This window comes from Palaemon carinicauda, chromosome 45, assembly GCF_036898095.1.
Source record: "Palaemon carinicauda isolate YSFRI2023 chromosome 45, ASM3689809v2, whole genome shotgun sequence".
In the NCBI taxonomy this organism is placed as follows: Eukaryota; Metazoa; Arthropoda; class Malacostraca; order Decapoda; family Palaemonidae; genus Palaemon; species Palaemon carinicauda.
In genome coordinates, this window is record NC_090769.1 from 14571374 (window position 1) to 14598873 (window position 27500).

Below are 27500 nucleotides of genomic sequence, written 5' to 3' on the forward strand. Positions count from 1 at the left end.
ACAACGTGAGTTCAATATGTGCATGTCTTCACGGATCTTATTAAGAATTTGCCTTGCAATGTGATTTTATTTTATTTTTGGAATTCGAAGGGATACTGAAGAGGTTTTCTAGCCTAAGATAGTGATTTGAGATGCACTAATCCGGATACAAACCGTGATGTTACCCAATGCATTACTATTACTCAGTACTACGAAGTACTATCTGGTATTTTTTTTTTTCTTTTTATTTAAGGACATAGGAAATGAAATGCATACTTAAGATATATCAACTATGGCACACAGATAGTTAAAAACACTTTCCTAACAACTACAAAAGTAGGGGTTAAAAGCATTCAATCTATTGCATTACGATTGTTAAGCAAACAGTATTTCTGATATTTATTTATCCTTTTATTTCTCTTAAATTAAATGGAGTGAGACCATAGTGGATGCTTATTCATGTCGTTAAATTAATTTTCCTTACACGCCTTAATAGAATGCGCATGAATAGAAATTTTTACATCCATAGAAGGAAGAATTCTTCGTACTGTATGTAAAAAAATAAAAAAGTGGTTGACCCTATCAGAAAATTCAAAGATTAGATAAAATGTAAACATAACAATTTGATCCTTCCATTCGGCATATAAGACATGAAGATAATTCGATGTACTATATTCAAATGAAATATCATAAGCGTATCTTCTTAACTAAAAGGAGGTTATCTAGTTGTGTATGTTCTATACTTGTAGCCTGAGAGAGAGAGAGAGAGAGAGAGAGAGAGAGAGAGAGAGAGAGAGAGAGAGAGAGAGAGAGATCCCCTTAAACTGTGTACGCAGTGACCAAATGAGGACATCGTAAACGGATGACTGACTATGGTCACAGTCGAGAATGTAGAGGACACACACAAACAAACAAAGTAAGCTATGTGTCACAATAGGCATTGGAATCCTAAATAACGATTCTTGCAAAACTAAAGCCTTTACAGCTTAACTACAATAAAAAAAAGAGGTTATGAAATTACAAGAAGAAAAAAGTTAACAAAATCACTACTACAAAGAGGCATGAAACAAAGCATCTACAGAGAGAGAGAGAGAGAGAGAGAGAGAGAGAGAGAGAGAGAGAGAGAGAGAGAGAGAGAGAGAGAGAGAGAGTGAGAGATTGGCATGTGAAGACCTATTTTCTTTGTGGCAATGTTTCGTTCTATTTGCCTTGTCTAATAAGAGACGAATTTAGAAATGACGATATTAATGTTTTAGGAAAATGTGTAACGGAGGTTTGTCATCCATTGCAAAAGACAAGCAACATTATTTAATTACATTCCTTGCCTTATAAAACACTATCAACTTCTTAGTCACTGCAAAGAAATAGACCCATTCATGACCGCACGAACGCCACAGTAAATCCGCGACCTAATGTCCATAAATAGACAAAACCGCAATGAATGAGCGTTTAAGCTAAATGTAGTTAAGCGGATAAACACAAATGCAAAGTGGAGCTCTAAGGTCACAAACGAGAGAAGTGTTTTTGATCGGCATGTATTGCGCTTCACTATTAGATGTTTATGTGCAAATCCCTTGCGTCGAGGAGAGTGCAACTGGGTACAAGGGAGCGAAGCCCCCTTCCACTTATTGAAGCCTTATAACAATCTCCTCGTCACCGGATATCCCGGACTAGGTTAACAGGGCCTTTCCCCTCTGGGCACTGAATAAACAATGCCCTCATGCCCACCTATCCTGCTCACCTTTCGTTGTCCTCTTGCCACTTCGTACCCACATACCCCACAGCCTATTTTAAACCTCCCAGATCCCGGGATTGAAACGCTGTTTATTTGTCGAAAAGAGCCACCATTATTATTAGATGTCACTGAGTTTCATTCAGATAAAGAACTTTAATAGAACTTTGGACTTTTCGCAATTAGGCGGTGATAGCAGGGTCAGTTTTTTGATAACTCTGTCACAGGACGGTTGCCATTCGGCTGACCTTGCACGACTAAGGTACATTTTCTTCGAAAAATATTAAATTATTGTTGCCTTGTAAATATTTAGTCTACCTAAAGGTCACTAAAATAAATATATGTACCCAAAAAAAACGAATTCTATTTAAATGCTAGCCTTTATTTCTATTAGCTACGTAAAAATTACCAAAGTAATTGGACATGCACACACACGCAGAAATAATAAGTACGTGTTGCTTTGAAGCATTAGCCAAACCTTAGGTTAAGCCTACCACGTATACGATATCTTTTACCTGACAGATGAAAGTTCCAACCAAATTATCTTTCAGAAAATTCGTTTGCACATAATTTCGTATAATCGCATTCAAAGGTCGTATTTATTTACGTTATTATGTATTCTTTTCTTGCATGGACGGGATTATTAATAGGGTTTAGTTTTACACTTCAATACAGCCTTTTTGCTTGTGTTTCATTTGTTTTTTCTAAGCTTTTATTGAAAAGTTGGCAAGAACTGCTCAAGGTTTCCTTAAAATATCAATATAATCAGATTGACAGAGACACAGCTAAGTTTTATTCTGAAAAAGACAGGTATTCATAATCATAATACAATTAATGTTTTTATTTCCTTTCGTACTCTTCTTCCTTTTTGTACACTTTAAAAGAATGTTTAGATACCACTGAATAATAGACAACGAAATGTGAGTGACAGTCATTGCATAACTCAACAGAAATTATCTCTCTCTCTCTCTCTCTCTCTCTCTCTCTCTCTCTCTCTCTCTCTCTCTCTCTCTCTCTCCAAAACAGTAACATGTCAAAGCTACTCTGATAACATCGTATGAACTCTGTCAGGAAATTAATTAGCAGGACCCTCTCAATTAGTGTGCATTTCTGAGTGGATGATTTATGATAAATATTATTATTGCTATTACTCGCTAAGCTACAACCCTAGTTGGAAAGGCAAGATGCTACAAGCCCTAGGTATAGAAATGCACAGAAACTCAGAATTTGCCGATTTAGAAAAAGTTGATAATAAATGCAAGCAAATCGATAATAAATCATAACAAATACACAATGAACACGGCGTTATAAACTTACTGAAAAATTAAAGGGAAGAAAATGTGAAAAATCAAGACCAATTCTTATGATAAAGACCAATACTACTAAACATATCAAACCACTCAATATATATGGGCGTTCTGAAAATTCTTTTAAGTTCAAGCAAAACCCTCGTGTTAACTCGAACTGCATACATCTAATTCGCATATGATCATTGTTCTTCTAATTCAGAGATAATTATCCTAATTACAATGAAATCTCTTCAGCAGTTAAATCAAAGCTGAAAACCGGTTTAGCTTTTTGCTCATGATATATCGTAACCAAATTTAATTTTTCATGAACTAGTAACAGGTGTATTTGAAGTTATTTTCCACTAGTACGTTTACCATTAATATAAGGCAACCTCTGCTATTATCAAGTCAAGAAATATTTCCTTTATACAATATTGTTACATTTTGTGTAATGCATTTCTATCGTTACGCATTTTATAAAGAAATTCCGGTTTTTTTAACGCAATGTAATAAAAGATTTTTCCTAACGTGTAAAACTCGCCCAACATTCCTCAAAAATAGTGAACTTCCGGAATCAGCGCTTTCAAATTTATTCTTACATATTCTATTTCCTACAAGGTTGTAAATAAATACCCATGCAATACAATCACTTGAGTTGTATGTTTCATGCATTAAGAAATATAAAAAATGCTGGCGTCCTTATTAGGATCCATTGTAGTGGCCAATGTGGTAAGGTCCCTAACTGGTGAACACCAGACTGGGGTTCAAGTCCCGTTCAAACTTGTTAATTTCTTTGGTCGCTGCAACCTCACCAATCTTGTGAGCTAAGAATGGGGGGTTTTGGGGGAGCCTATAGGTCTATCAGCTGAGACATAAGCAGCCATTGCCTGGCCCTCCTTGGTCCTAGCTTGGATGGAGGGGGTTTGGGCGCTGATCATATGTACATATGTTCTAGGGGATTGTCCTGCTCGATAAGGCAATATCACTGTCCCTTGCCTGTGTCATTCATGAGCTGCCTTTAAAGCGATTCCCGTCATTATCATTATTATCATTACTATTATTATCATTGCTTGCTAATCTACAACCATAATTGGAAAAGCAGGATGCTATAAGCCCAGGGGCTCCAACAGGGAAAATAGCCCAGTGAGGGAAGGAAACACGGAAAAATAAAATATTGTAAGAACAGTAACAACATTAAAATAAGCATTTCCTATATAAAATATATAAATTTTGACAAAACAATAAGAAGAGAAATTAAATAGAATAGTGTGCCCAAGTGTCTCCTCAAGCAAGAGAACTCTAACCCAAGAGAGTGAAAGACCATGGTACAGAGGCTATGGCACTACCCAAGACAATGGAAGATCATGGTACAGAGGCTATGGCACTACCCAAGACTAGAGAACAATGGATTCATTTTGGAGTGTCCTTCTCCTAGAAGAGCTGCTTACCATAGCTAAAGAGTCTCTTCTACCCTTACCAAGAAGAAAGTAGCCACTGAACAATTACAGTGCAGTAGTTAACCCCTTGGGTGAAGAAGATAAAAACCAAGCATAGACATAGTTACATTGTTGAGACTCGGAAACCTCCTTACGCAACAGGTGACATTACCAGCTACTTAACGTGGTTTAATCGAACTTGGATCCAGATGGCAAGGCGCTCCCTAATAAATTATGATTATTGTTCTCTTAGTGCCTAATTTAAACCTTCATATAAAGATTGATCTCCCTTAAAAGTCTCATGGAACGATGACACGTCATGATCTCCATTAGATTTGTCTTTGGCAATTAATATAAGCGAAACACGTGCCAATATGCAGCGAACATTTAAAGGGGATATTTCGTTCAAGGAAGTTTCATTCTGTATCTTATCATTTTACTGAATTATCTATCCCAAAGGCGAGAGATTTTTTTTACTATATTGAGATAAATAACGATTACAGGTAATACCGATATCTTATAGATGAATACCAATATACAGCAACATAATGTGTATAAGGTGGTATGATATAAGATATACTATCATCAATGCTAGCACTTGTTTTATTTTAACTGTTAATTACTTCTCTTGTAGTTTCCTTATTTCCTTTCCTCACTGGGCTATATTCCCTGTTGGAGCCCTCGGGCTTATAGCATCTTGCTTTTCCAACTAGGGTTGTAGCTTAGTAAGTAATAATAATAATAATAATAATAATAATAATAATAATAATAATAATAATAATAATAATAAAATAATCCGATACCACCAATAACCACCGAATAAGATGTATTAGGACAAGGGCATGAATTTCGAGCTATTCAAAGATTGGAAGAGTTCATCAAGGTTAAAATTCTCATAAGGCACTGGCCTTTGAGAGAGCGAGAGATTTAAGCATTGTTATATAATTTCTATTAAAATTTAAAATGTTCCATATACATATATAGAACTCAGGTTAAATTTCTCATGGTTTCAAATGTTTAACAAAAGATCAACAAGAACCATTATGAGGCATGAATAGAGCTCGAATAACGAAAACACTACACTACTTGCGGTATACATTATAGCATGTACATCTACTAAAAGAAATGCATATCCAAGTCTGTTTCGCAACATCTTAGAGGAGACAACTGAAGATGTTTTCTTATCGTCTGCAATATACATGGTGAAATTTATAGCAATTGGTATGTTGACTATATAGATTAATAGTGTGGAAAACGTATAGTATTCACATTTTACTACCAAATACTATGCAATATAAATAATAAATACACCAATAATGATAATACTAACTTCTTCGCCCCCTCCGGGTCAGCTAGTCAAGGACCCCGCTTGTCCTGGGGCGTTCTATTCCTTTTAGGGGACCACGGTTTAATGAACTGACTACACAAGCAACTTTTTTTTCTAAGAACTACATTCTATTCGTTGCTTTTATAAACAATCTTTATTCCCCGCATCATTTTCCGTTCAAATACAACATCATGTTTTATTTATTTCTTTTTCACATTTTTTTTTACGTACGAAATTATTTTGTTGAAATTTATCTGGTTTCTTTACTGCAGTAATTAAGAGTAAACATGAGACTTAAACATACACTAATTAATTATCTAAAGTAATTTCATGTTTATGTGGTCACGACAAACACGAAAATACATAAACATTAAAATAAGCGTTACTATCTGCATATGCTTTGTTTGTTGGCGCTGATACTGTTGGCTATTAAGGTTTTTAAAGAAACCATAAAACGACAAATTATGCAACACTTTACCCCAGGATCATGAAGACGAATTTCAATGGAATAAATTCCTTCTCTCATTTCTGGGAAGGATAAGTGGCTCACTAGATGCACGAAGATTTTTGGGGGGCTCATGAGAATTATATTTAAATAATAATAATAATAATTATAATAATAATAATAATAATAATGATGATGATGATGATGATGATGATGATGATGATGATGATGATGATGATAATAATAATAATAATACAATCTTTTAATGGAATACGACTCACTTGAGGAAAAATAATATCGTGGAACTCAACATTTCTCAGAATTCTTCATTTTACAGTCAACATTTTTATTGAAATGTTTTTTCTTTTCAACCAAACTTTTGTTATCTTCAACTTGATGTACGAAGTTGCTGGAAAAATACTATAAATATTTCAAAGCTATAAAACATATTTTCACTATTAGGAAAATGAAGGAATATTGACGAATGAACTTAGAACACTTCAACTTAGCACTTTCAAGTACAGTGATATCATTCAGTGAAGCTTAGAAGGTTGAATTTGAAACAAAAAAAATATTTTTCCTGTTTAAGAATCCTAAGATCAAAATAAAAAAAAAGAAAGAAAAAAGTCCAGACAAACCATATGCTGAAGAAATGCAAATCGTGGAATCGGTTAAATCAAAAGTTTTGTGAAAAGTAAGCTTTTTTTTCCGACGATAACATGCCAGTGTTCCAAATATTGGGTCTAGGATAGAACCAAATAACAACCTTTAAGGAAACTTGAGAATGTTATTTGTCACAGGATAATCTAAGATATATGTTTAAGCTAAACCAAGCGAAGAATTAATCGTTGCGGCATAATCCGCATCTACATGATTTTCAAAGTATTTATTATCTAAACCTTGTTACTAACAACTTGATGTTTGTATTTAGCCCCGACCTGGTTGGGAAACAAAGAGAGATCTAATCCATAAAGATGCAACACCGGAAGATGGAAGCAAGAATGAAATAGAAGAAAACGAAGAGTTCCATGATTGAAGTATGACGGCTATTAAAGGAGGATATACATATTTGCAGTAATCCCATATGACGTCACAAGATACGTGCGATATTATATTTAGCATGGGTTATTGGTTTCAAAGATAAATTCATTGTGAATCAAAGTCATAACGAGAGAGAGAGAGAGAGAGAGAGAGAGAGAGAGAGAGAGAGAGAGAGAGAGCTAAGTACTCACTACCTTATGCGAAAACGCATTTGTCTTTAAAATATGTCTTCCTTAGAATTGTCATGAATTAAATAGCTAAATTCTTATACAAAGTTTTTAGCATAAAACATCCCTTCAATCATTTCTAAAACACAAATCATCTCAACTGATTGGAAATGGAATTAGAAACGAGATAAACATTTACAATATAGCACGACTCAGACAATTCTGTCATTATTCATAAAATTTAAATACTACAATAAAGGCTGAAAATCTGTCTTTCTAGCAATCCAAAAATCATCTTTGTGACCATAAAATGAACCTTATGTCAAATAAAACGAAGCCTGAGCGTACCATGTATGTGATAACAACATCGTTACTATCATCATTGTTGTTGTAATCAACTATTATTATTATTATTATTATTATTATTAATTCTGTTGTTGCTGTTGCCCCACTAACAGCTTTGGTTTTGGTAATCCTCGGAAATCCTAGACACGTCGCCTTCCTCAGGCGGGAAGTAATCATACACCTTGAGGGCGTGATCACTGACCTTGAGTCGTCTGCGAGAGGCGGGATGTTTCGCTGGAGCAAGAAAATAAGCCGTTAATGAAAAAGACAATTCAAGATAAACCGGTTAATCTATAATTGCGTAAACGATATGTGGGATTATGAAGGTGCAAAATCTTCATTTTTCTTTATGTTCACGTGGGAACTTTGAAACGTATTCCGGTTAATTTTGATCGCCATCGTGGGCAACTATAGATTTCACAGTAAATAACTGCTGTTATCAACATACAACTCGTAATCGTAACGTAGCTTTAATTACTGAAAGTGTTTCTTAGTAAGTATTTGACGAGGTAAGGGGTTTATGAATAAAATAAAACGCACACACACTACGATATACAGAAAAATTGAGGACTGCAAATAAAATATGGCCAGGAAATATAATCCAGCATGTTATATTATAATCATATCTACAATCAAAACCCAATTCAATTGAAAGCATTTCTTTTTCGTTGGTACCCTAACTGCAGTTTCATGGAATGAAAAAGAATCCTAAAATACTAACTGGGAAATCCAAGAAGGGAAAGATTTTCTCCAGAATCGTGGTTACTGAACCAGTCCTTAGATTTCCTATTTAAGAATTCGACACAACAATGCAGTATCTTATTTAATGCCGGGCTCAAATCGCTTCGCTTCCTCTTCTGAGAATAATGTACACTAGGGAGTTACCGTCCAACATACAAAACTTGCGTAAATTGTTACAAATGTAATCGCTCAAGGCAATCCCCAAGGAAACCCCTGGAACCCTTCTCCCCTGAAAGGGACCATTGTAACCACAGGCCGCACCAGAATCCACCAACGCCATGCAGATCATGTGTACTATGGTCTGCTGATACAAGAGTCCAAGTTCGTTTTAAATGTAAACGATAACCTTTGAATCTTGTATTTTTTAGATTAGACTGAAAAGTAGTTACGCAACAGCACTTGGGTAAAATGTCTTGATATCATGATCTGAGTCATAGTTTCATGATTCATATATTATCTTAACCATTATCGCGTTTACAAACGGCCATTCGCCCAATAAATAACAGCTGATCGGAATGAGTAATGGTGTTGTTCTTTAAGTGAAGTAAATCAGTGATACAATCTCATCACTACGAATTATCACTATCATAAAGCTAATATTATTAACGTCAATAATTGGTTAATATTAGTTGAAGAGTTAGGTTAAAAATTAATTTCGTTTGACTATTATGGAAACAGTGAATTTGAACGAGTAGTGATTAATTACTAAAACCTATATCTCCAATAGCCCAATCGGTATCATAAAACATAATCTCTCTCTCTCTCTCTCTCTCTCTCTCTCTCTCTCTCTCTCTCTCTCTCGCTGAATAAATGAAGTCAACCTCCTATGGTCAGTTACTTATGCTTGAGTGTAAAGACATAACAGATACTCTAAATTCAGTGAATAACGAATCTCCCCTACATAATAAGGAGTCCGGATTTATATATATATATATATATATATATATATATATATATATATATATATATATATATATATATATATATATATATATATATACATATATATATATATATATATATATATATATATATATATATATATATATATCCGGTCATGATCAGCGGTATTGCCAGATGTATAACTACTCAGTCTCTCCCACTACCTCGGATAGGGGTGAGAATGGTTGAATCTCTACGTGTGCTCGTGTGTGCATATATCTAAATATTTAGCCGTCATTTCTAACGGGTCGCGTACACTACTATTAATAATAATATTTTTTAATGACCGGCTGATAGATTTTATCTTTATTAATATTTAGGCAGAATTTAAGTTTTGTCTAAGTATTGTCAATAACGAATGTTCCTGAGGGTATAGACCTTGAAGTATTTTCTTCCCATTTTTTGGGAGAATTCCTCTGTTGTGAATCTAAAGATACCTTCCTGCTATAAGATGTAAATTCTATGCTATGATAGATGAATTCTTATCATAAAAGATAAATTAATCGTTCCAAATATTGTCTTAAGAAAAATAAAATCAGTTGGAATTCACACAATACAAATTTAAGAAATAAGGGTGATGCAATCATTTGTCCGTCCTTGCTCGACATTTAATGGACGTAGGTTGTACCTGAATGAAAATAAATAGCTTTATGCTTATCGCTTTCTCTTTTCAGTACCCATAAAATGAACAACGATAACAAACCAATGAACGCAAATCGTATCCCTTCTGCAATCCACTTTCATTTTTACTTCCCTTGTATCTTATATCTTCCCCCAAGACCCACTACTCCCCGGCCCGTTTAATGCACCACCAACAGCACGAAAGACGAGAATCTTAAATCAACTCTGACAGGGATTCATGACTTCTACGCTAAGGAGTACATTTCCTACTATTGCAGCAATCATTATTATTACTACTGCTGTTGCAGCTACTCTGCCACCGCTGCTGCAGCTGTACCCTAAAGAGAGCTATTTAAGCCATTCAAACCGTCATCCCTCGACACCGATGATTTATTTGTTCGCTGGTTATTCGCTAAGTTTTTGCCTTTAATGTTAAGATCAAATGGAAGGTTATTCTATTTTACAACTAATTTCAGAGAATGATATGTATTTCTCGTGAGGTCGATATCCGCTTCGTTCATCAGGGGAAACTGATAAGAGGTAAGTTTTCGTAACTTTATCCTAATAATAATAAAAAAGACATGCTATATATATTCACTCAATGTGTTAAGCCTTATGCATTTAGCCAACTGAGACGTATGCCCCTTTTTTTCTCTGCAATGGGCATTTCCTCGTTTAGCTCTTGCGCGCGTAGCCGCGTGAGTATGTCAGAGAGAGAGAGAGAGAGAGAGAGAGAGAGAGAGAGAGAGAGAGAGAGAGAGAGAGAGACTACTGCTTAGAATTTACTTAATGTTAAATATCACCTGGATTTTATGGATATATTTACATTAACTTAAATTCCAAATAAATAATTTCCCTACGCTAACTAGCTCCATTCCTTCTACGCGAGGAGTTTATCGCCAATTGCAACGACGCCAATGACCTTCGATGTCAGGATGCCAGAGAACTTCAAATCATTCATTCACCACTTGCAAAAAGGATGATAACAAACACTGAACAACAGTAAGTGGGAAGGATTTACCAAAGGTCGTGGAGTTCATATATAACAGCCATCCCATGACCATTAATGAAGTCATCTTAGGGCGATACTCCGAGCCGTGTATTCTATTTCTATCCACGAAAACTTATCGGAATTATGCATCATCTGCGGGAATTCTCCTAAAAGGGGATTCTTTTAATTTCTGCATAGGCATCGCTATAGTGTATCATGGGCTTTGCACGATTGTAAAACTAGTATCCTATGTGTGGAGCTTTCTTAAATGTATTCGTACACTGAGTCTGACATTGTTATCCTATTTCTGGAACTCATTCATTTAATTCACCAGCATCTTCTACATGGTATGCTATGTTGTAAACTCTAAGTGAACTCCTCTAGGTTTGAAATCCTCAAAAAGAATTTCCGTATATGTGATATCTTAAGTACCACCTTATGGAAATATGTTATCCTCTACACAGATCTCCCTAATGATGATAGCCTCTGAACAGATTTCTCTAGAAGCAGCGACAACTCTGAAAGTTGTACGCCCCTATGAACTTCTCTATAAATAATGCATTCTTTGTCAGATCTTACTCTATGAACCACACACTTAATATGGTATCACTACCATAATGGAATATTCTCTGCTTAAGATTTTCTAAATGTGGTATCCTCCGTGCGAACTTCCATAATATCTTATCTCCAACAAGGACTGGTGTGAATAGGTTTTTTTTTTTTTCAGTTTCAAAGTGGACTTCCCTATAAGCGGTATTCTTTGTAGTGAATTTTCTATAGGTCTGGTCCTACGAGTGGGTTTTTCTGAATGTGGTAGCCTCTGTATATATTCTTCTACATACATGACATCGTTTGCGTATGCTTCTCTAATGAATACTCACAATATTTTATTCTTTATGTGACAGGGTCTAAAGGAGGTATCTTCAGTGAGGAGTAACTTTAAAGTAGTATATTTTTTTATTGGTCTTTTTGAGATATATCTACGCGTATTATTCCTTGCACAAACTTCTTAAAAGTAATATCCTTGGTTTTAGATTTCGTGATTGGAAGTGGTTTATGAATTTGGATCCTAAGACCCTTCACTGAGGCTTAGGATGTCATTCAGCACTCGTGTAAAACAGCTGGAGGAAGACCCTGCAGTTGCAGTATGAAGTAAATATAAGAAGTTGGACATGAAGATGGGAAGATGGAAGTAGGGAAGGGGGTATAGTAGAAGGTCAAAAAGTGAGTGCAGCTAGTACGGTGCAAAAACCTTAAAGTAGACTGACGGAATTATCTACCTCATGGGCTTCTATGAGTGGTATCATCTGGGTGTATTCTCTCTATGTACATTCTTCATGTGTAATAAACTAAAAGTGGTAACTTGTGTGTGGTGTGATATACATGCAGAAACCTTTTAAAGAAGTTCTAAGTGTAATGTTCACTAAAACGAACTCTCTAAATGTGGTATTATCTTTAAAGGGATATCAAGATATATCTTTTGCACGGAATTCTAGGAGAATGTTGCTGACACCTTGAAATCCTCATTAAATGATTCTACTCTTTAAGGCCTGAACTAATGAATGACTCCCTCAGTCATATATTAGTTTCAAATGGACAATTTCACGCCAGAATTTCTAATAGAATATAATCTTAATGAACTGTTTTAACTCTTGTTTTCTGCCTATGAATGTTGTGATAGTTTAACTTATTTATTTTAATATGAGGAAACAGATGTTTCAGTAATAAATGTAGCGCACTAAGCGGGCACAAATTGTTTTCGTAGGGTCATAAGATCGTGCCAGTAAAATCGCACATACTTTGTAAGCTGGCTCTTCTTTTTATTTAAAGCAGTTTTTTTTTAAATCGTGTCCCCAATCCTAATCTATACCAATTTCAAAGTTACCAGACTAATCAAAGCTTGCTGGTACCGATAATAAAACAGGTGAAGTATCTTAGATAAAAGTAATTGAAATTTATTAAGATTCAGCTGTTCCCAGCTCTCTTAATCTGCTTCTTTTCTTGATTCTTCAACATCATTTCTCTCTTACTTACTCAGTAGCCCTTCCTCCCGTTCTTTGTCAAATAGCCCACTCCAAGTCTCTGGTATCTCAAGAGGCTAAAGAAATTGTTACAGTAGCTTTATCTGATCGGTTCCTACAATGACTCGGTAGTTATTTTACGTGTACTATAAAACCTTCTGTAAATTCAAATGAGATCTCTACAACGTCAGTCTTGAATATGTTTCATGTGAATAGTTTTAAATAACTTGTTCGAAATTACTATGATGCAAAAAAGCAGTCATAAAACAACAAATTCAGCATATTTACGCAAGAACAGAAACGCACACACAGACACACACACACACACACACACATATATATATATATATATATATATATATATATATATATATATATATATATATATATATAAAACAACTTATAGCCCATGTATAAAATAAACGGGATGAAAAATATTTTTTATCCTCAATGTTATTATTTCAAACAGTAAAGTTAAATGATAAAATGATACCGTCCAAATTTGTGAGTAAGCTAATTAATAAGATTAAGTAAACTGAACAATCAAACTTACTTGATAAATACAGTACAATATCCAGCACAATCCGGATAATTCTATTCTTCGAGTTCCACATCTTGTAGTGCACCTCTCGGTGGTCGTGTTTTCCCGTCCCCCGCTGGGCAAAAGTTAAACGTCTTCCGTCACCAAACTGGGCGGTCTCTCTACCTCCCAAATCCCCAAGACACTGTTACTTAGGGGCACGAGGAAGGTGAAAACCCTAAAGACACTTTATCGTTATCTCCTCTGATAACCGAGCTTTTATGGGTGCACTGATAATGACGCTAAGAATGCAATCTTCCCGGTCCTTTAACGGAGCTTTTCCAATTTGTGATTTCAAACATGAATCAATTTCATTATTTGCTCTTTACCAAACGTAGTAATTGTATATTTTCACCACTGCTTGAAAATAAACATCACTGCACACCATAGTTAAAAATCAAATCCGTATCGTAGAGGGTTATTTTCTTAGTATTAGAGAACATGTATAAGAATCTTAGGTAATCCAACGACCAAATATAATGCTTCTCCGAGGCCTTTGGGCCTTTAAGGGAGTCTCTGGGACCTTTAATGGGCCGACCTTACCTCAGGCATAAGCTACTTCTATGATTATTGTAATTAAGAACTGTCCCTATAGAATGAGGAATGTCAATACTAGGGGTACCAGATAATCTATTACTGTTATTCGTGTGTCTACCACATTACCACATCATAAAAGGAAACTGACACTTTAAGAAAGTAGACTATCTACTACTGATCACCAAAGTAGACGGATAAATTTATAATATTTCGGTTGAGTAGCGGCACCGCGTTTCGTTTTCACTTCACTGTATAATCAAGTTGCCCCTTTAAAAGGGTAAGTGATTGCAGCCATAATTTACGTTCGAGCGATGTCTTCCGAACACATACACTTGTCTCCTTGAGTCCTTAATAATACGTTCTGGAGACGACGCGATGACGGTCTTCTACAAGGGCCCCACGTCAAAAGATACCTGAAAAGGAGCAAAAAAAGTTGTCGGTATTACATAGTTGCTGAGTCACGTCCTCCGTTGAGTTTCACAACAAGGATTTGCCATTAATGAACAGTGCACATAATAATGCGAACAGGATTTTGGGGGATGCGTGATTCACCGCTGACGTTCAACACTTAACGCAGGAAGGAGGCGGATCCCATGTGAAAATCCACTTCTATAAACGGTTCCTTCCTTCCGCTTACCCTGTAGAATAACTATCTTTCCTGACGTGCTCATTGGCACACTGTGATTTACCCTTTTTTTATCCTTTACGCTAGTTGCAGGAAATGGAAATGTTTGACAAGAAGAGGAAACCGGAAAAAAGACATAGTATGAACGAGGAAATGCCTTAAGGAAAGTTGAATATAGGAACAGGCCAGAAAATCATACCGAGACCGAGAGGAGAAATAAAGAGAATTAGAACATTGAGTAAAAATAGCTTGACCTAATCAATTTATTCTGCTCAACTAACTAAAAGGACGATGATGATTATAAAAAGAGTTTCAAATAAAGCAATTAGAGAGAGAGAGAGAGAGAGAGAGAGAGAGAGAGAGAGAGAGAGAGAGTACCAATGCCACCATATAACTTCAATTTTCATTAGACCCAAAACCTGTATATATGGTATTGTCCTCAATCTGCAAATCGGCTTCGATAGTGGACTGTGTGTTGAAAATATCAAGTCTCTATCTCATATTGCAAAAGTTAAGGTTATGGCCAAAGTTATGGGTCTGTGACCTTAAAGTATGACTTCGACCTTCAGCACTTCGGCCTCGCTGAAAGAGTCAGCATACCGTATATGAAAACTACTTTGTATCAATCAAAAGTTACGGGTAAAATTAATTTTCTGTACGTAAAGTTATGATTCTTAATTCCCCATGAATAATATATACATGAAAATATGACCTTTAAAGATATCTGATTAGATTTATATTGCTTATAAAAATTAACCCTAGCGTACAGATGGACGGGCTTGGCACACACTTTTATTATTATTTGTATTGTAATAGAGGTAAACCCATGGAATTAAAATAAGGCTCAAGTATTAAAAATTGGAGCTTTGACTCCCAAATGTTAAAAAATCTTTCGGAGGTGAAAATTAGTTGCACAAAGAACTAAGTGAACGTTGCTGCCAAAGATTAATATCCAGATTAGATATAAGGTATTTAATAAACAACAAACTTTTGTTCAACAAATTAAGATGAGAGTCTGCAGCTGGACACTTGAGAAGAGTTATAAAAACATTTGCATACATGCGAAAATATTTCATCGGTCGCTAAACTAAGGGTCAACATTCTTCACGTGCACATTTACTTTTAAAACTAGCATTCCCCATACAGAAATCCTTATTCAAACATAATATTTATTTCCCCAATTTAAAATCCATCTATTAGGCCACTTTTAGGGTGTAAATACAACCAGTGTTGCCAGATGTGTCTAAAAATCCCCAAAACTCATGGTAAAAAATCCCCATACCCACCCAAAAATCCACAAATATATTTTCTTCTGCTCACGTAGGCTTTATTAATATAAAAATTGCTCACTATACTTCATAGAAGTGTGAGTAAACCAATAGCAATAATATAAAGGTTTACTCATCTTTGTTACTTATTCATAGAAATTTGTACGGAATATCCCCATCAGACACCAAAAATCCCCAAATCTATGGATATATCCCCAGATGTGGCAACACTGCATACAACCCTTAAACCTGTCGCCAGAAGGACCCTCAGGCATTCTTACTGAATCTTCACTGGCCAGTTTCTAGGGATCGTTCTCGGTTTTTAAAATGTTTCATTCATGACCCTTGTCCGGGTCTGCCGGATTTGAATTTTATTGCCGTCTATGAGACGAACGTTTGTTCGGTTCTTTACAGATGGGAGCCTGTTCTGTTTGGAAACGAGCAGATCAGGATAAACAGATTTTGACGGTACCATTCCAAGTTCGAATACGAGAACACTATAATTACGCTCAACGGGAGTCATTTCTTCAATATGTAACTAATTAATTTCTTGGAATCATTATAATTGAAAAGAAAATTTCTGGAAAGTATTGAATAGAAACATATGGAAATGTAAAACCAATGAATAAAGTGATCAAATAATAGATAACATAGTGAAAAATAATGCACTGTGCACTGCATAGTTAACAACTATCATTTTTCATGTCAATTCTGTAAAATCCTTTCACGTAATATATTTAAATCTTATTCTTAAAAATATAATTTACTTTTAATACACTATTGCAATCTTAATAACCTAATATATATATATATCACAAATGTTCAAGTAATTTAGTCAGTGAAACGTTATGGAACTAAATAAACAACAGTTAATCTACAATCAGAACAGTCAGTAAAATCATATCCATCCCAATGGACAGTAAAATAGATACTGGTCACGCAGAAGCCTTTCAACAAAAGTATGATATTGTTTATATAAACATTTCACAGAAAGTATTCTTTACAGCAGGTATAACTTGTGGGACACTAAATCAGAGAGAGAGAGAGAGAGAGAGAGAGAGAGAGAGAGAGAGAGAGAGAGAGAGAGAGAGAGAGAGAAGTAAGCAGTTTTATCTAGCAGAACCATAATCAATCTAATAAATATATTGATTATGATCAGCTTGATAATTTATTTACCGATGATCAAGACACAAATGTAAAAAAATATAATGAAATATTTCTAACATTGCATTTCAAAAACATAAATACTGAAAACTACACAAATACACAATTGTATATACCCCTTTGTATTCTGAGCTTGGAAAAAACATAGGTGGTTGTGGTGGGCTTGGGGATTCAAATGCAAAGGTAGATAAATAACTTGCGCTCCTCACCAGGAAAAATAATACCGGTCTGTCGGCAAATGCTCAAAAGATTTGTCTGCCAAGGAACCTGTTCGTGGGGCCTTTATTAAATGGCTATAATTTGATGATAAGCGGCAAACCAGAGTTTATTGGTATGACTGGATATCAGCAAATTTAAAAATTAACATATCAGGGAATAATTTTTCCATTGTACAAAGATGAAGGTGAAAAAGTGATTGTGAGAGTTATAAGAAGAATGTTTAAACCATGAAAATACTTCGTATGATTTTTGTTGCGATAGTAAAAACAGATGACAGAAGGATTGATAAAGGGATAATAGCGTTTATTTTACATTGAAGAAGGCGTGTGGATTAAGTGATTGCCAAGATACAGTCATATAAAAAAAAATAAAAAGTGAAAAAAGCTGAATGTGACATACATTAATCGATTGAGAAGTTGTGCTATAATCAGACTCTATGGTATAGAAACTATATTGAGAGTGACTAAAAGTACTTTACTTCATATAAAACAATGCCTAATGGAAGGAGTGTTGTGTTTTATAGCAATTTATATCCTGAATAACTCAAACTAACGATGGAAAAGTGAGTTTCAAGATTTTAAAAATTTCAAAAGACTAGTGCATTGGATTAAATTAAATTTACATACTGATAATAAAACTTCAATTACAATATCGCTGCGATAAATATATAATCGTGTACTTTAGAAGATTTCAAACTTCGAGACAGCCAAGTTTAAATCATTCTATTTCTTTACTTCTTTGCCACATATTATGATTCAGAGACCCACACTAGGTATCTTAATACCTTCCACAAATTATCACATCTTTATGCAAAGTCCCTTATGGCATAAGGCCTCAAAGACTTAGCAAATCACCCGATAATGTAATAATGTACTCCTAACAACATCAATCTATATATGTAAGTTTACTTAGCTTTCCATCGGAATACCTTTAAAAACTCATGAGTACACGCACACACACACACTATATATATATATATATATATATATATATATATATATATATATATATACATATATATATATGTATATATATATACATATATATATATATATATATATATATATATATATATATATATATATATATATCAAGTAATTAACCAGCTAATGGAAAAATCAACAGTGTGATAAACCACTATGTATAGTATTTATATACTACGAGAAAGAATCTTATTCTGTCAAAACATCAGCAGTAGGGAAACCCCTTCAAAAAATAAGGAATAGTAGAATCTTATGTTAGAACAATTGAAGATATCTATACAGGAAGTACAGCAATCCTAAAACTATATAAAGATAGTGAGAAAATTCCGGATTGAGAAAGGTGTTACACAGGATAACGCCTCTCCAAAATTATCAATATCAAGTCTACTGTAGAAGTCTTTACAAATTTTGATTGGATAAATGTAGGAATTAATATTAATGGGGAATACCTTAACGACTTAAGATTTTCAGATAACATAGTTGTGTTTAGTGAATCATGGGAGGAATTTCAAAAGATGATAGATTTGAATAGAGAAAGCAGAAATTTAGAACTTAAAATTAATATAAGTAACACTAAGATAATATTCAATGAAAATGCAGAGACAAATGAGAGTTATGGACAAGCCTCTGGAGATTGTTAATGAATATATGTACTTAGAGCAGACAGTAAGTGTTTTCCCAGGACATGAAACAGAAATTAAAAGATGGATAAGCATGGGATGGAAAGCAATTGGAACAAAATGAGATTATGAAATTTTAAATGACACTTTCTCTAAAAATAAAAGTATTTAATGAGATGGTCCTACCACTATTAAGGAAAACTGAAGGAACACGTGGGAAAGCTCATTAGGTCATAAATCTAATATACGTAGTTAGCTAGCCTAATTATGAATTTTCTGAACATAGATTTTATTTTATATGCTATCCTTATTTGGAATAAATATTTTCACTCTTATCATTATAACAATTGTTAATGAGGATGACAACATTAATTCTTTTCATATAAAAACTTCCAGTTTACAAATATTCTAAGATTTATTCACAGTCAAACCCAGTCTCGCAATTTTGTTTTCTATGAGAATTTTACATATCTAATATATAAAAGCATATTACAACCAAGCAAGCAATTCTGGCCACATCTTTCAAACAGATGCGAAAACCATGAAGAAAAGTCAAAGGGAAAAGTTCTCCACCAGATGGGGAAAAGACATCGAATACTTTGTTTACCGTCACATTTTTTAACGTTTAAGAAACCAGAGAAGAGGTTAGAGATAAGTCATCGCGCTCCTGAAGAAGCACCAATAGATTTTCTGTCAATATGCTTCTGACACTCAACACTGACTTAGATTATCATCCCGCACACTGGGTGGAGGTTGTTGAATTTTCACAAGATTGTTGACGAAAGAATAATTGTTTTACTAAGTCTTTCAGTTCACGAGATCATGGGGATACATTTATTGAGAAAAATAATATAACACCGGTTCAAGTCAAGTCGTAATTAAATGCCATGTCATGGAAAAGGAGATGGAGTTTAATGCAAACACATGGGATTCGTGAAACATCAAAATAAACAGTTAAATAAATCCTATTAAGCTTCAAGTGTTCGTCATGTGGAAGTAACTCGATTCCTTAAATAATAAAACACAATACGGATGTGAGTCAAGCAAGCCTGACGAGAAATCCAGAAGGTTTAGCTAAAGTCTAGCAGAGCTTCAGTATCGACATTAGATGTTTTTGTTCATTTGCTGGATGTCATTTCGCCTCTGTTTCACTTTTAAGCCATTTTGATTTAGTATGTACTAAATCTTCTATTTCTATATCTGTTGATGAATCACTCTATTTCAAAATTTTCTAGCATACTTTTAACTTTCAGTATCAGGATTAAAGTCTATTTATGTCCAATAAATCATATTTCCCTTCCATGTATAACACGCTTAATGTGAATGCATGTCCCTTTGTGGCTTCATATTTGTGTTATCTTCTTTATGGTTTCCTGGTGTTTGCTTCTTATTCTGCAAATCTTAGATATGATAAAATAAATCATATCATAATGATTCAATACAGCAAACATTCTCCTTTCCTTGCTTTTTATAATAATACCTTTAACTTTTCCTTTATAAGCAATCCCCCTCTCTCTCTCTCTCTCTCTCTCTCTCTCTCTCTCTCTCTCTCTCTCTCTCTCTCTCTCTCTCTCTCTCTCTCTCTCTGTATGTATATATGTATATATAGATGTCTGTATATATATGTATATGTATATATATAATATATATATACACACATATATATGTATATATATACATATATATATATTATATATATATATATATATATATATATATATATATATATATACATAATTCCTCGAGGAGAAATGAAAGTGATTACTACAACCTCCATCATTTGTAAGCTGTGATTCGCATCACTTTAAGACGATGCTCTGGTAAATTGTTTAATTACTTAAGCACGCTGAGAACTTAATACCCGGAGATGACTTTATTTCTGTTAGGACAATGATTTAGCATGATGTCCAAAGACGTCATGGTATTATCATTGTAGTAAAAGATTCGACGGTCATGAATAAAGCATCTGTGAAGACAAGTATTTCCTCATGTTAAAACCTCTTAGAAACATTACTGTTTATGTGTTGATCCCTATCATTAATTTAAATAATTCTCTTTTTGTCTTAATTAGAAGCCCATTTTTCTCTAACATTTTTCCTAGTTCATTGATATAGGTTAATCTTGCATATTTTTCCTATTAATTTCTGCTAAGAATTCACCACTATGCAGTATTCTTTTATTTTCATTTTTGTATAATTTTACACCAAACTGGTAGCTTTCTATTACATGAACACATTTGCATACTATAAGCACTTCCCAAGAATATATTACGAAATCCGAAACATTCGAACAAAACTTCACTTTCATAAACACTCTTTCCATGTACTAAAATATCTTTGAATTCCTACATCTGATGGCTTTCTTGCCTCACTTGCCCATGCTGTATTCATCCTTAACATTTCATTCAACAAAAATTAAAGATGAGAATCAAACAAAAAATATGCCCCCAATAAGTTAATTAATTCCCTTTTGCCAACATCCGCAATAAAAACTATTGTATTGTTCCTTAGTTTCCGTTTATTCCTGTAGCTTCGCTGCTGATGACATTCCCTTTTAATTTTCTCTTTTTACACAATGCCCAAAGATTTTCCATAAGTCTGTGAAAATTTCGTTCGCTAATTATTGTTTCATCAAAAAAAAACATCAAACATTCATAATTAATCCTATGGTGCTAAATCTGCTATTTCTTTAATTTTCCTCATTCCATTTGGTTATTAACGTTGTCAATTAGTATGATAATTAGTAGCAAACGAAATTATGAGGTATAATACTTTTATTCTTATTTCTCGTTTTTATCAATTTCTTATTTATCTTAATTTTTTATTTTCTTTAAGAAATAAATGTAATTTTACCTACGTACAATATGAAATATATTCTGAATTTGTATAAAAGATCTCCGTATTTTATAATATACAAACAATGTTAAATCAATATCCTGAATTGGTGTAAACAGGTTATCAATAAACATCTTGACTATATGTGTCAATTTATACGAAACTTCTGTAAGGGTGTCATTTATATAATTTTGGATTTAGTAAAGAATTTACCAGTGTGAAATATTTCATTTCATTTCAGTGCGTTGGGAAAAGTGCAATTACTCATTTTTGTAACCATAAACGCTCATACAAATCTCTAAAAGTTAAAATGAAGAGCACGAGTGATGAGGCTATCGCTTGGAATATCCTTATGACGGCAGGAAAAGCCAGGCGAGAGGTTAAAGAACGCCATGACTCTTGTGATCGTTTACGGAACTCCGTAGAGTCAAGAATAGTAATAGTAATAGTAATTGTTATTATTATTATTATTATTATTATTATTATTATTATTATCATACCTCGATAAAACAACAATAAGCTAAAAGTATAAGGCATTAAATTACCTATCACATACCAGAGAAGCCTCAAACAAAACCTACGCTCAATTCTAGTCAGTGATCAGACTACACAGCCATCGACACGAATTAGAGCTGGGAACTTTCACAATGTAAACACAATGCCTTTTGGACCCGTGGTCCAAGGTCACTTCATGACGCTCTGAATATCCGGACGACTGTTATGCCATTTCCTTGGTGGACTTGAGTGACGGGTGCCGGGATATCGCCCGACGAAGTCCACCTTACTTGAGGATCACTTTGTGTCCTCTCACTTGAAGGTGTCACTAGGGTAATAAGGAGCGTGGCCGAGATCTAGCTAGAGTGGCCAGAGTTGAAATTACTTTGACTAGGGCACAAGGTAAAAGGCATGCCGGATATGAATTTTTGTGTTGACAGGAAACGACAAAAGAAATTTATTTTTTTTAATTACTCATTTTCCAATTATTTACGTCATGTTTCGTAGACTATGAATCATACAGATGTGTAGTTGTAAGACTTGTTATTATTATAATCTAATCACAGGTACATATGGGACAAAAAAAAACAGCATGAACAACTCTCTATGACACAACTGGTGTTGTGTTTTCCTTATGTTATTCCAGTATTAAAGAAGAGTAAAGTAGTTAAATTTTACCCTCTAACCAAATAGACGCCAGGAACAACACTCACAGTCTTCGTGTGTGTATGTGTGTGTATATATATATATATATATATATATATATATATATATATATATATATATATATATATATATATATATGTGTGTGTGTGTGTGTGTGTGTGTATCAATAAGCAGCTTACATTTTAAAGTAAAAAAAAAAACTGCAAGAATTTTAATACATTGGATTAGATGTTAACCCAATTCCTCCATCCAGAAATAATACAATTTCATGTATTGCAAAAAACAACATATCACACAAGCGGTTAAAACTAACCTAAAATCTATCAAGTACATTACGTATTGAAACAGTTGAAACATTCAGTGCGGTTCATATTTGTTCAATATAAATGTCATGTTTACGCTAGAGCACATAAATATCAACAGTACAAGCAAATAAATTCTAAATAAAATGTTTAACAATGCTTTTGTACATAAATTTATTTTATTTTCAAGCGATCATTTTAAAATCAGTGCTACTATCCTCACCGAATTCTATAATCATTACACCCGATTCTTTTCTTCCTTATTTCCATCGATCTAATGCTAAAAAATGGGGTATTGAGTACCTATTTTAATTGGTCTTTCCCCTGAGTAAAGTAAAACTATGGTTTCTTGGTTCAACTACTCGAGACGGATTTTGGGAAATCGCAAAAGTTAAAATATACCAAAAGCACCTGGTTGCAACGCGCTGTTCCGTTAAGTACAAGGTCTTAAGACATAAAAGAAAGTCTGGGAAACCTATCCATTTATCAAAGAATATAGACTTTTGTACCTAAAGAGTCTCGTCTCAAGGGGAAAGTAAGAAAAATATAAACTTGTTTATTGTCGTTTAAGTTACTGCGAAGAAAACATTTCTGTATAACCAGTCAAGATAAAAGTTAAATAAGCACTGCAATCCGAAGATTCGTAAGGAAAGGTTACAGAAGCTTTTCCTTTCCTACCAAGAGTATTTATTCAGAGGCCTTTTGACGTCTGTATCTGTATTGATATAACTGGTCAGATTTAGATCAGTTCAGATGTCATATATCGCCGCCATGTGCAATTCACAAAACAACCTTGTAAGGGCTGAAGATGATGAGCGAAAGACCGCTGAAAAGAGAACTCTCTGTCATTCCCTTAAGACGAAGATACTGTCCGGACAAGATACTTGACACTATCTTTGGTGATATCTTGGCGCTAGCCATATGGCTCAAAGTGCAGAGGGGGAGAGAAGACGTTTTTCATCTGCAAAGAGGAAGCTTTTAAGGAACAGAAAGAAGAGGAACGACCTCCAATTTATCAAAAGAAGATCCTGGGGTTTCGAGGGCAGTTCAGAAAAAGAATGAGTAGTAAAACGGCCTGAAAGTAATATAGGAACAGCTTTACTTTTTTGTTAAACTTGAGACAGAAAGAAGAGGAACGACCTCCAATTTATCAAAAGAAGATCCTGGGGTTTCAAGGGCAGTTCAGACAGAAAAAGAAATGAGTAGTACTTTTTTGTTAAACTTGAGACAATTTTCAAAATGACGCCTTCATTAGCGAAGATGATCATCAATATTTGTCGTAATTTGGCTCTTTGCTGTCACAAACAACTGTCGTTTTTCTGCGGAGATGATATAATTGCCCAAATTAGCCATAAACATCACCTCCCTTCCTCCCGTCCCACCACCAAACCCTTAAACCTCCCTCCAATCCTTTTACAGATACTCATTTTCATCTCATTTCCTAAAGTGGTTTCAAGTTAGAGATTAGAATCGTCTCTTTTGGCATAAAGATTTTTCTCTTTTTTCTTTGCACCATTATTTTTTGCCATTTTCATCCACAACTTTTTGTTATCGCCGCTTATGCGTCATTTTCTCACGCAGCGATAGTTATTATTATTATTATTATTATTATTATTATTATTATTATTATTATTATTATTATTATTTTTATTACAACCCTAGTTGGAAAAACAAGATGCTATTAGCCCAAGGGCTCCAACAGGGGAAAAATATACATATACGATTCTGATATGACAGTTACCATTAGTCTTAGACAAGCTTATCAGTATAGTGAAGAGAATGTTGTAGTGGTCATTGTATTAAAAGCCTTGATAATTTACAAAAGATAATCTGGATATTAATTTTGAGTCTTGAAACATAAAACTAATTCTTCCTTTCATATAGCAACAGAATTACATCGTCAGAATGCAATATAGTTGCAATATAGCAATTTGACCTAATCAGTAAATTATTTTGTTTGCATCATAATTCTATAACATATCGGAGTTATACTGGACTAATACTCGTTCATTTTCATCATCCTCATCATTCGATATTATAATTTTAATTTCTACTATCGTAATTGGCGTAATCTTAGAAAAGTCAAATTATATTACTTTAGATAGCCAAAAGCATTTAGTTAAATCCTAATAGTTTTCTTGACGCATGCATTTAGCATATATCAGCATCTAGGCCTTGAAATGGCGCCACCTAAAACATGCATATGTATACTGAAAGTATAAAGCAAATAAAATGAATCATCAGCCCATGCAACACACTTGAGTGTAAACAGAGCATCAATTCCACTGGTGTGACACGCGGGATGTGAAGTATAAAAGCATTGCCTATTACTTATATCACTTGCTCTTTATATTTTGAAGTGAAAATAGACAAATACTGAGCATTACATTTCCCCCTTTTAAATAACGGATGATACAAAGTATTTTAACTATCTATAAACACAGACAAAACTTCAAGTTGCCTAATTTATATCTTAGTTAGCAATGCTGTAAACAATGGGGTTGTTTTCATAAAAAAACCAAGTCTCAACAAAAGGTTTCTACACAAGAAAAACCTCCGTAGCCTCTACATAAAATACCTACTGTAATCTCACAAGACTAATGGAGGACTTATAAAAAAAAATAAACGCTCAGGCCACACATGTGCGAAACAATCCAATGAGAGAGAGAGAGAGAGAGAGAGAGAGAGAGAGAGAGAGATCGCTCATTCTATAGGGGTTTTATATTACATGAGGGGTGAAGACCTCATTGCAAGTGGCCACTCCATTCGATGATAATGATTTAGATTTTTGGTTCAGGTTTACTTAAGCAGATTGTACTGTGATTATAAGCTATTGGGAGTAATACTTGATATTATTCGTTATCCTTGATACTGGTGCTGTTATAACATTCATTTCTTCTCTATATAACTTTTAATAAATGAAGTCCTTCGAAATTCTTAACCATCTGCAAGTTTCATATTAAAGTTTTAAATCTTTATATTTTATAATATATATTTTTTAATTTATATTTCCTAACTTCATTTTAATTACTTTTGTCTGCTTATCTTATCCTTTATTTACTTATATTCTACCGCGTTTCATTTTTATAAAAGTTTAGCAAGAATTATGAAAGGAAATATATACTCATCATATATTATATTTCATAACGACATGTATTCAAACGAATTAATACAAGATTTCAACGAAAGAACTAATAAAAAAAATGGTAAATTCAGTTGGAAATATTAAATAGATGAAGATAAATAACCACAATAAACAAAAGCTTGCAGGTACACAAACAAGCTAGGATATAATAAAGAATATTTAAACGCTGAAAATGTTCAAACTAAATTTGTTTTATAATAGAATGATAAGAGGTAAGGGGATAAATTAATTGAGTAACCATATTATTTCCTCTTTCACTTGAACGAAAATAAATGGAAAAAAAACAAGGCCGTTGCATGGAACTTTAAATGAAAAATTCGCAATTCCAAGTGACCCTAACTAATTTCAATAAGACAGGCCCTCTCTCTCTCTCTCTCTCTCTCTCTCTCTCTCTCTCTCCAACAAATTTTTTAACCAGCGTGAAAACCATTTTAAACTCACTTCATTTAACGGATTTACAACGATAGGGGAAAACTAAAGGGATTATTCTGAACCATTAATCTCTAAAGACAGTCAATTAACTCCTATTTCATAGTCGATAAGCGTAAGACACTGTGCCCCTCTTGCTATTTATTTACTAAAACTTTAAATGAGGTTTAAGAATAGCTCGAATGGACTAAAGCAAATGTTCATCAAAGGTACCACGATACAATAGTAAGAGTACGAAAAAACTAAGGAAAACATTGAAATTTAGAAAAATGGCTATAAACGACTTAAAGATGGGGCGGCGAAGACGAACAAAAGAAAAACGTTGAGAGAGAGAGAGAGAGAGAAGAGAGTAGAGAGAGAGAGAGAAAGTTAATCCCCTCAACCATTTCCTTATTAGGACAAAGGTCCGTCACTCGTCCCCTGTCGTTATTCCACCACCCTCAATTCTTCTTTCTTGAAAAAAGAATCGTTGAAATAGATTTTCTGAAGCACTTAGCATGGTGATTTTAATATGTATATATACATATATATATATATATATATATATATGTATATA

The 27500-nt window shown here is 34.0% G+C and overlaps 1 protein-coding gene across 2 annotated transcripts in view; it reads right to left on the minus strand.

Annotated features, from left to right (window-relative positions):
• LOC137634807 (phospholipid phosphatase 2-like) overlaps positions 1-27500 on the minus strand; it is a 95422-nt gene that overhangs the window by 14373 nt on the left and 53549 nt on the right. For both annotated transcript variants that reach the window (XM_068367356.1, XM_068367355.1), the window contains exon 2: positions 13631-14607. In XM_068367356.1, coding sequence (XP_068223457.1) covers positions 13631-13691 — 61 coding nt within the window. In that variant the 5' untranslated portion in view covers positions 13692-14607. The remainder of the gene's footprint in view (positions 1-13630; positions 14608-27500) is intronic.